At 59.0% G+C, this 10,289-nt stretch overlaps 4 protein-coding genes across 4 annotated transcripts in view, besides 8 other annotated features; all 4 read left to right on the top strand.

The window, feature by feature from the left end:
* Positions 1-301: 301 nt before the first annotated feature.
* Positions 302-373: a microsatellite.
* Positions 370-408: a microsatellite.
* Positions 409-518: 110 nt separating this feature from the next.
* Positions 519-550: a microsatellite.
* Positions 551-558: 8 nt separating this feature from the next.
* Positions 559-1,368, top strand: TraAM80_01673 (putative chaperone protein DNAj; the record flags this gene model as incomplete). Its single annotated transcript, XM_029378706.1, has 1 exon — positions 559-1,368. One exon carries the CDS (start codon positions 559-561, stop codon positions 1,366-1,368), a length of 810 nt encoding a protein of 269 aa, XP_029241436.1.
* Positions 1,369-1,491: 123 nt separating this feature from the next.
* Positions 1,492-1,510: a microsatellite.
* A 23-nt stretch (positions 1,511-1,533) lies between these two features.
* Positions 1,534-1,559: a microsatellite.
* A 13-nt stretch (positions 1,560-1,572) lies between these two features.
* Positions 1,573-1,595: a microsatellite.
* Positions 1,596-1,737: 142 nt separating this feature from the next.
* Positions 1,738-4,977, top strand: TraAM80_01672 (putative NADH-dependent fumarate reductase; the record flags this gene model as incomplete). The annotated part of the gene is made up of 1 exon (XM_029378705.1): positions 1,738-4,977. The coding sequence occupies one exon, from the start codon at positions 1,738-1,740 to the stop codon at positions 4,975-4,977; it is 3,240 nt and encodes a 1,079-aa protein (XP_029241435.1).
* A 262-nt stretch (positions 4,978-5,239) lies between these two features.
* TraAM80_01671 (fructosamine kinase) lies at positions 5,240-6,127 on the top strand (the record flags this gene model as incomplete). The annotated part of the gene is made up of 1 exon (XM_029378704.1): positions 5,240-6,127. The coding sequence occupies one exon, from the start codon at positions 5,240-5,242 to the stop codon at positions 6,125-6,127; it is 888 nt and encodes a 295-aa protein (XP_029241434.1).
* A 110-nt stretch (positions 6,128-6,237) lies between these two features.
* Positions 6,238-6,322: a microsatellite.
* Positions 6,323-6,649: 327 nt separating this feature from the next.
* Positions 6,650-6,669: a microsatellite.
* Positions 6,670-6,709: 40 nt separating this feature from the next.
* TraAM80_01670 (uncharacterized protein) overlaps positions 6,710-10,289 on the top strand; it is a gene marked incomplete at both ends in the record, with an annotated part of 3,741 nt that continues 161 nt past the window's right edge. Inside the window, one exon of the mRNA XM_029378703.1 lies at positions 6,710-10,289. This exon is cut by the window's right edge and continues 161 nt beyond it. Within this exon, the coding sequence (XP_029241433.1) occupies positions 6,710-10,289 (3,580 nt within the window).

The raw sequence follows: 10,289 nt of genomic DNA, 5'->3' as shown, positions 1-10,289 counted from the left end.
GGGAACGTGCGACGATGTGTGTGAGGTGAGGTGAGGTGCGCAAGGGGGCAGCGGCTGTAGAGGAGTATGAAGGGCAACAACGCGGAGGAAAGAGGAAAGAGGAAAGAGGAGGATCGTTGGAGCGATGGTGCGGGACACATATTATTTGAAGCGAATGAGTTTTAAACTTTTGACATCTGCGTCGTCGGCCTTTCGTTATTCATGTTGGCATTCTTAGTGTGTGTGGGTGCGTGTTCCGTGACAACAGCGCCTGCCCTGTGCGCGTAAACAAACGCCGGGAGTGTGGTCGCAGCGGCGGCGATGTGTGTGTGTGTGTGTGAGTGAGTGTGTGTGGCACGCCTGTGTTGTGAGGCTGCGTGTGTCTGGAGGTGTGGCTGATGCGTTTACTGCTGTTGCTGTTGCTGTTGCCTGCCTTTCGCCCACGCACGGGGAGGGGGGTGGGGAGGAGGGGGCTCTTGCGAAGGAGCACTAGGAAGAAAGGCAAGCAGGGAAGGGAACGATACAAATATATAGATAGCGTGTGTGTGTGTGTGTGTGTGTGTGTGTGTGTAGCGAAACATGCGGCGAGCGGCACGGTTGCCGCCGGCCATCGGCGTCCTGCCTGCGAAGGGGACCACGCTGTGGGGCGCCATATGGCTGCGGGGCGTCTCCCGCCGTCGCTTTAGCGGCGCTGCCCCCTACGGCAGTGTCCCGGCCGACATTGAGCAATCCAGGCACGCACCGAAGCCCCGCGAGGAGGACGTTGTGCGTGACGCGGCACGACCCACGGCGGCGGGTGGCGGCAGCGGCGGGGATGGGGGTTCCACGGCTGCCGCAGGGTACAATCCGTGGGAGGTGCTTGGGGTGAAGCCGGGTACCTCCGCCCAGACGATACGGCTGCGCTACCACGAGCTGATGCGGGAGCTGCACCCAGAGCTGGACCCGAAGGGGGTGGGCAACATTCCGCGGCTCAACCAAGTCAACAAGGCCTACGAGATCATTACAAAGAGCCCCACGCTGGACCGGCGCTACCGCAACCTTGTCAGCGACACCCAGTACTTCTACTACAAGTTCCTCCCGGAGTGGATGGCGCGCAACGTGGACGAGATGCCACGGTACTGGAGCTGGGTCAGGTGGCGAACCCCTGGTGCCTTCCAGGTGTTTCTTTGCTGCTGCGGCTGCTTCATGGTCGGCCGCTTCTACGCTGCCTTCCCACTCCTCACCGCCATCTTTGTGACGTCGGTAGTCTTTGACACTCTCTTTCATACCATGACGGCACCGGCGACGTGCTCGATGCTCTTTCTCTACTCCATCATGACCGCGCAGAGCTACGACATGGCGTGGCTGACAAGCCCCAAGTCGTTCCTGCGCCGCGATCTCGGCTACTAGTCGCGACGGCGCCCGTTCTCCCCAGCAAAAAAAAAGTGGGTGGGTGGGTGGGTGGAGGGAGACGAAGTAAGTGTGCGGGTGTGCCGTGTTTTGACAAGAAAATATACGGAAAAGAGAAACGGAAACAACAACAACAAAACAAAGAAGCAAAAATAAGGACCATGCATTATTGTTATTATTGATTATTATTACCGTTGTTTTCTTCCCCCCCTCCCCCCCCCTCCCCCACTTGCCATCTGAAGGAGCGTGCGAAGTGGAAATTCCCTTCAGTTTCGCTTTTTTTTTTATCTCGCTCCTCCCCCTTCTCGACAGTTGCGCGTGTGCACGCCTGCTAGGAGGAGGACTGGCGGGTGGTGGTGGAGAGGCACAATGACTGATGTCTCCACCGTTCCGCCATTCGTAGTGTTCCAACGGCCCGTCTTCCGCTTCCGTGTGCCTGCGGCTGGTGGTTCGGGCGGTAACGGTGCGATGGGCGTCACTCGTGTCTACATTGACGAGGTGGCGAACGACGTCGTCGTCTTCTGCATGGCTGGCCAGCAGGTGTGCTTCTACCAGCTTCGGCTGCGCGAGGGGAAAGAGGAAGAGGACGGGGCGACGCAGCCTGCCTCTGCAGCCGCTGCCGCGGACGACGGCGACGACGACGACGACGTGGCGTGGATGCGCCACCATCCCACGCTCCCCGCCGACGCCGTGGCACTGGCGGTGAAGCGCAGCGGGGGTGATGATGAGCCGCTCAGTATTCGCTACGCGAAGCGCTGCCCCATCCCGCTCCACAGCCGTAGCAGCAACATGGCCACCCCCACGCAGGGCAGTGGCGGCAGCCGGGCGTACCTTGTGGCCCTCAGCGTCGACACGCGCAGTATCCTTTTCGTCGTGTGTCGTGATGGCACGGGAGCCTTGCCGCTGTGTGCCGTGGCATCGTTTCAGTGCGCGCCAAGGAGCCTGCGCTTCCGCGACGACTTCTACCCCATTCAAGCGTACTACTGGGCGGAGGAGCTACACGACGCCCACAACTCCTTCTGCCGTTCTGCAGGGCCGCATGGAAGCCCCATGGCGGCGCCACCACGGGAACAGCGGGAATCGCAGGACGGCAGCTCCTCTCGATTACCCCCCGTGAACTTTGTCTCGAGCGCCTCTTCCAGTTGTCGTCGGGTCCTTCTCTGCATCACCACCATCAGTCTCGACGTGGTGGGCGTGGAGGAGGCGCTGCTACCGTGCGGCACGGACGACACGCGAGGCCGGAAAGAACAGCTGTGCGTGCTGCTGCGGCGCTTCCCGACACACACGGACTACTGGCACTACTGCCCCCCCGCCAGGGCGTTTCTCTCCATCAACCGATTGAAGCCACATGTTTTGAAAACGTTTGAGGTGGACGAGAATGGACTGCGACCGTTGCCCGAATTGCGTCTGCCGGAGGGAGATGCTAGTTGTGGCGGAGACAGGGACCGGGACACTGTGGGGGAGGAGCAGCGTGAGACGGTGTCGCTCTTTGTCTCGCCTGCGTGCATGGACAAGCCCCGCGTGCAGTACCCTGTTGGGCTGCTTGTTCTGTACCGTCAGCTCTTCCTTTGCAGCGTCTCGCATCACGACGGCGGAGCGACGCTCTTTCGTTACCTATCTGCCGGGAGCGGCAGCGAAGAAGGCTTTGTGCTGCATGCGCTGCTGCGTGCAGAATTCCCACTAAATCCACGAAGGGAGCCCGTGGCTCTGCAGGTGGTTGACAATCTCATCATCCTTCATGCCTTGCGGCATGGGTTTTCCTGCGCATTTGACATCGTCTCTGGCGGGGAGGAGCAAGGTTTACAGCGCATGTTCGCAGGGGCAGCATCGGAAGCCGTAACGACAGAGATAGCATCTTTTACTGTGACTACCACTACAACAGCGGCTGCCGCTTCTGCGACGAGGGGGTCACAGCACGGCACGGCTGCCGTTTCCTCTCAGAGCATTGGGGGCGGCAACAGAGGCCTTTGCCGTAGACTCAGTGTGAAGGTTGAGAGGCCGGCGTCGTGGATGACGCGACTCGCCAGTGAACTACGTGGCAGTGATGGGCACAGCAGTGCCAGTGATGGCTGCCGTTGTAGAAGCAGAAACAACGACTCCGGCCTCCCTCTCCGGAACCCACTGCTTAGCGCCACCCTCATGCCACATCCACCGCTTTATACCAATTCATCTACGACAGTGCACAGTAATGAGTTGTACTCGCATGCCTTTGTTTATGGCACGCTGCCGTTATTGTTGGACCGCCATCGTGGGTCTGTGCACCTGGTGGGCGTCAATCCGTTTGCCTTTGCTGCCACCATGCCACATACCTTGCAGCGTGTACGCTTCTACTTGCGTCGACTGCACTGTGCGGGGGACGCGGTTCAGTCGCTGCTCCACACCATGCTCAGCAGGCAGGAATGTCTCAACTGCGTGGCCCATGCCTTGGAGGCTATCGCCACCCATCACGCGACACAGCAGCTGCTGCAGACCGCTCAGGAGGACAACGAGAAGAAGAAGTCACGGACTTCGAGTTGGACACGTGATCCTTCATGCCTTGGTGTGGTTTCCGCCAACTTACCGCACGCGCGTGACGATGCCTGTTTTCTGGGCTCCACTGCAGCATTACGACAATTTCTGCCAGCCGAGGACGCCGAGGGCCCACTGCCGCGTGCACCGCCATGGCGCAGTTGGGGCGGCGTGACGCTACAGGATGTTCTTGACACATGCACAACCTTGTCGACGGGTGTTCGAGCCGCAAGCGGCGCAAATGACTGTCCTGTTGTACCCGTCGCCGATGTGAGTCTTGGACAACTCGTGATGCAGCGTGCGGTGTTCGCCCCGTTGGTGGAGGTGGTGCTTGTGCCGCCTCCCACCGCAGCGGGCCACGGCGACGTTCGTGTGAAGCCCACTGGGGAAAATGTGGAGCAAACCACCACAGCAACGACACTCTCAGCAGCCGCAGGCGACGAGGACGACGCGAGGGTCTCAAACGAAGGCTGCAGTTCGTTGGGTCGCGTGCACTTTGCACGATACCTCTTTTACGCACTGTTTGAGTACGCATCCTGCGTTATGCGGACGGGGTCAGTTCTACTAGACGGCCTGCAGCGACTACTTCTACGTCTGCTGCAGGCTGCGGAGCTGGACTGCGGCCCGCTGCATCAGCTGCTTGTCCCTGGCATAATCACGGATCATGTTCTCACGGCGATGGTGCTGCTGTCGATGGGCGGTGCGTATCGGAAACTGGGCATTGATATGTTGCTGAGGCTGCGGGAGGATGCGCTAGTCGTTCAGGTGTTACTGACGGAGAGGCGGCCTCTAGACGCTGCGAGGTACATCTACGCGAGTCATCAACGCTCGCAGCCACTGGGTGAGCGACTCCTTAACCCGAGGATGATGAATGATGTCCTGCAGTGTGCCTTGGAGGCGGTGCTGGATGAAGAGCGACAGCGTGAGGAGGACAGCGGCAGTGGCGGTAGCCGACGGAGATCGGTTGAGTTTCTGACAGTGTTCGCAATCTTCACAAACGCCCTCATGCAGCAACCCCAAGCGGAGCGGAGTCTGCCACCAGACTATCACGTCATGCGAGCAAAATACACGCAGCTGCTTGCAGAAGCACAAAGTGGCTGAGGCGCGTTCTTGTCGTCTTTGTCCTAAACGACCCTTCCTTCCTTCCTTCCTGGCTGTGCTACTTTGCAATGCAGGGTGCCATCCCAGTTCCTCCCACTCTCTGCGATTTTTGCTGCACGCAATCGTTGCACCATTTCTCTCTCCCGGCTTTCACGCAACCGCTTTCCTGCTTAGTTGCTGCGACGCTGCTTTTAGCCAGCACTGCAATTGCCTCGTCGTGCACCATTGCCATCGTCAGCGAAAGCGCTGCGCGGAGCTCATTATGACGGAGTCTCTGGAGGAGACCTTCTCGCGCGTTCTTTCGGCGAAGGTCGCACGTGCAAAGCGCGTTTTTGGTGGCGACATCAACGAAACATACCGGCTGGAGATGGAGGAGGCGGGGGTTGTATACTTCTTAAAGCTGCAGCGCGGCACCACGGCGGACTTCTACGCGGCGGAGTCAATGGGGCTGTCGCTTCTCTCAGCCGTTGCCCGCACCCCGCGTGTAGTGCAGGTGGGGGAGGTGAACGGGTGGGCCTACCTCATCATGATGTGGATTCAGAGCGCCCCGCATGGCTGTTGGGGTGCGGCTCGGCGGAACTTGCCGGAACTGGGCCGTATGCTCGCAAAGGTGCATCGGCAGACGAGTCCGAACGGTCAGTTTGGATCTTCTGTGCCGATAGGGTTGGCGGGCTGTGAGACACCGGCCGGCTGGTCGGCGGACTGGGCAGCGTATTACATCGACTGCCTCCTGGAGCCACGGGTGGCGTTGGCGCAGCGAAAGGGTTACTGGAGTGGGCGACGCCAAGAAATGTTTGCGCTCTTCAGCAGCCGCTTTCGTGCCTTTTACGCCTCAAGGAAGCAGGTGCAGCCGAGTCTTTTGCACGGCGACCTGTGGGGCGGAAATGTCATGTACGGAGAAGCTGGGGAACCGTACCTCATTGACCCGTCGTCATTCTACGGTCACCGCGAGGTGGATCTCGCCATGACGCAGCTCTTCGGTGGCTTTGGTTGTGAGTTCTACGCGGCGTACGAGGCGGAGATGCCACTTGAGGCGGGACACGAATCTCGAGTGCCGTGGTACCAGGTGTTTCCATTGTTGAACCACCTTAACCTCTTTGGCGAGGCTTATGGGCATTCGTTGGACAGAGCACTGGCGCACACCGAGTGATGCGACTTAGTGTGTGCATATATTGTTATTATGATTGATATTACTTTACCGATCGTGCATATGTGGGCGGGGCAGCCGTTGAAATGGATACCTCTTTTTTCTTCAAACAATTGTTTGTTTGTTTGTTTGTTTTTTTTTGCTGTTGCTGTTTTTTAGTTGCTTTGCTGTGTGCTGCCATTGTTGTGTGTGTTTTTTCCCCCCCGCGTGAGTGCGTGTTTGCTTTGCGAAGCGCGGGGGTTAGGGCGATAGAAGGTGCGAGGATGAGAGGGGGGAGGAGAAGGGTGTGTGGGTGTGTCTGCTGCGTCTTTACATATAAATCTGTCTCTGTTGCTGCTTCTAACGGAGGTGAGCTTGTCTTTCACGGCGCCTTTTTTTTTCTCTCTCTCTCTTTTATTGCCTGTTGGCTGCGCCTCACCCCTTCATTTTTTATTTTTTATTTTTGGGTTTGTCTGTGTTCTTCCATCTGAGTTTCGCTCGCGCAGAAAAAAATAAAAAAAGTTAAGCGAAGGAGAAGTCGTTGTTTTATTATTATTATTATTATTCCTTGCGTGTTTCGCTTTGGCCCTGCAGCGAGGGAGGAAGATGTCGGAGGGAACTGGCGCTGCGCCACCGCACCAGTCCACCTCATGTGCGCAGCGCTCCGTGCCTCCCGAGATGGGCGGCGTCAACTGGGCCAGCGACTCGGCGGGCACCAACGGCACTCACCTGTCGGCGTCATCCAACGCCTCCCACACGCTGGCGACGGCGGCCCCAACCTCCGCGGAGGCGCGCGCGGTGCTGGAGTTTGGTGACGGCTACCACCGCATCCTGGAGGCAATCGGCAGCCCCGGCTACTACTCGATGAAGGCCCTCTTGTTTGGCGAGGATGGGCCGCCCGGGGATACAGTCCCCTCCATCACAGTGTCGTTTGAGCTCTTTGAGGCGGTGCAGAACCGCTTCGCCACCACAAAGGCGATGCTGGAGTCCACGAAGGGACAACTCCACACGCGCCACCAGCAGTACGCCCTTCTGGAGGGGCAGCACGAGCAGCTGCAGAGCTCCTACAACCTGCTGGAGATGCGGGCCAACGAGCTGGAGCGGAAAAACACGCAGCTTCTGCAGGACGTTGCCAAGCACGACGTCATGGCGGAGTTGCTGCGGCAGCAAATCGGCCGGATGAAGTCAGAGGCGGAGATGATTGAGGAAAAAATGGCAAAGCGCGAGGAGGAGCTGCAGATACTCCACAGCCGCGTCTCCGAGGGGCTCGTCTCACTCTCACAGAAGGAAACGATCATTGCCAACCTGCGGCGCCAGCTTGGGTACGGTGGGCTCCTGCGGCGTGACGGGGTGCTAGGGAGCGTGGGGGGTGAGGGCAGCGAGTACAGCCCGGAAGCACTGCAGCGTATCACCGACGACGTCGAGGGTCGCTCTGCGGAGTCCCGCCTGATGCTCCGCATTGTGGAGCTGGAAGCGCAGGTCCAACGTTCGATGGAGGAGAGGAAGTACGTCATGCTGCGCCACACCATGTACCGTAAACACGTGCAAAACATAGCCGAGTCGTACGAGATGCTCTGCATGTCGCGGGAGGATGCCGTGGGGTCGCACGCTTCCCAGTCCCCGTCGTTCTTGAGCACCGCCGCTCCCAATGCCGCTGAGGAGGCACGCGTGACATTCAGCGCCATCTCCATGGTTAACCCGATGCCGGGTGTCACACCACATCTTTCCAACGCCTCTAAGATTGCCACCCCAGAGGGAGTCGAGTCCCCCCAACGGACCAGCGAGGAACGGCGCCAAAGATATGACAGTGAAAATGACAAGAACAGCACCTCGGGCCAGGGTGAGAGTGTGACAACGGGGCTGGTCTTTGAGGAACCTGCGGTGCTGACAAAGCCAGTTCACTCGGACCCCCCATCACAGCTCACAGACTTCAGAGAGCATGGAACCCCCATGCCGCCGGTGGAGCTTGAGGATCTGCAGAGTACGCAGGACAGCAAGTGGGTGTCACCCTTGCAGTCGGATGCGCCAAGTGGCGGCGACCGCATCAAGTCCAAGGGCTCGGGGCGCTTGAGGGATTCCAGGAGCAAGCCCGCGCTGGTGCCGGGAAAAACAGGGCCTACAGATCGTTTTTCCCCACTTCCGCTGTTGCAGGCCCGCTCCAGTGGATCACAGCGACCAGCAGCTTCCTGTGAACAGAGCACCCGAGGCGACAGCGCCATCATCTATACGGCCGAAACTAAAATGGTTGAGGTGCGGGAACAGGGGACACAGACGAGCTGGCGGCAGAGTACATACTCTTCCAGTAGCCAGCTGTTGCCGGCGACCGCATTGGGTCAGATGCGACGGAGTGACCCAAGCTTGCTGAATCCTAACATGCAGTCCACCTCGTCTCTCTTAGGTGCCATGGCGCAGTCCGGAGAACTGTTGCCGTCCCGGCGTTCCCAAGTTGCCCTGCCTCTGGGAAAGGCTGGGACACCGTTGAAAGACGATGCCGATGCTTCACCCTCTGGCGGAGGGCTTCCAATCTTTATGCAGGAGCAACGAGAGGTGAGTGGGGACCTCAATATCGAGGCCCCCACCAGCAAGACGTCAGAAGAACGAAGCCGTTCTGGACGAATCCCGAAAGAAAGGGGAAAATCAACTGAGAGGACGCAGTCTTCCACCAACCGCAGTGTGCGCTCCCTCGCTAGGAAGTACGTCGACCTGCACGCGGCACTCGTCGAACTTGAGGAAGCTTTTGCTCGCTCAAGGGGGCGTGCGCAATCAGGTAGTGCAAAGCCGACACCATTTTACGCGGACGAGCAAAACGAGAATGCGACAACGCAGGCGGAGTACCTAACTGGCATTGTTGCGGCTGACACCGTTCTGCTGCTGAGCTTAGTTCACCGGCTGCAGCGGAATGCATTAGGCAGCTCACACCAGCTTCTGAACAAGGCTGCGTCTGGCGGGTATGTCTCGAATTCATCCGGAAAAACGTCCGACACGCCTCTTGGCGTCCAGGAGAAACCTATTGGCAGCGCACGCGAAAACAGCTCCTCCAATGCAGAAATAATGAAGTTGCGACTGACAGAGGCGGCTGCAGCAGGAACCCCTCTGGGGGCTTCTGCCGGCTCAGTAAGGGCATCGCTGCGGAAGTCAGACAGCGCTGCGGGGAGATCTGGTGCCACCGAGGTTAATGCAGCAGTGGTATTTGATGTGGCAGGGAAACTTAGTGTCTTTCCGAGGACGAACAGCTCCGGTATTTTGAGCAATGCGGAGGGAGCCATCAGCTCAAGTGTGTCGATTGCAGCTGGGAGTGTTTCCACACCGGCGAGGGGCGACGTCACAGGCGCTGCTGAAAGATCTACCCAGAAGCGCAGCAAAGGCAGTCCCATCAGTGCCGCTCACTCTGCTGCCACAGGGGAACTCTCTTACGCTAGCCAGGATGTAGCCGTAGGTGAGGTCACTTATGGAGGCAGCAGCCGTATCGTGCCGCAGAGGCCCCAAGACGACGACAAAGGTGCTTCTGTGGCAACACCAACTACGGACCTTTCCTACGCCGCCCATAAGAAGCAAAGCAATAATATCGGTCTTGAATATCCCTCTCGGGCCGACGGGCAGGAGAGTGACGAACCGCCTTTGCCTTGTGTAATCACTTATAAACAAGGGCACAGCGCCCGACAGAGTGTGGCTTCCACTCCTTCCGCTCCTTCCGCTCCTTCCGCTCCCTCCGCTCCTTCCGCTCCCTCCGCTCCCTCCGCTCGTTTGTCCTCTTCTGTTCCGTCTGCTCCTTCTGTTCCCTCCGCTCGCTCACCTCCTTCGACCTCTGCGGTAAAAGCACCGGAAGCTGTGGGAAAGCGACCAAAGGAGACACCAACGACTGCTAGGACAAATAAACTACCCACTGTTGCGACGTCTCCAAAATTTGCGGTTAGGAGCACTGGCAAGGTGCCGGGTGGACAGCCGGTGAAGCGCGGGGGCGGGGGCGCTGCGGGGGCGGGGGTGGTCGATGCAGCGCCGGGCGGGGATGCGACACTGCTGCCAATTCTCCCCACACCTCCGAGGGTCTCAGGCAACCGTGGGCTGGACCGTTCGGGGAAAGGGTCACCGCGTTTACGGTGTAATGCGACTGTGGTTCAGTTTGACTTTTCTCAGCTCTTCGGCTCGGTACAGGGCGGACGAGCACCACAACATTATTCACCGAGAC

This window comes from Trypanosoma rangeli, assembly GCF_003719475.1.
Source record: "Trypanosoma rangeli strain AM80 chromosome Unknown Tra_15.4_contig_00034, whole genome shotgun sequence".
Taxonomy (NCBI): Eukaryota; Euglenozoa; class Kinetoplastea; order Trypanosomatida; family Trypanosomatidae; genus Trypanosoma; species Trypanosoma rangeli.
The sequence above is the reverse complement of the archived record's forward strand: the minus strand, read 5'-3'. Positions and strand labels throughout refer to the sequence as shown.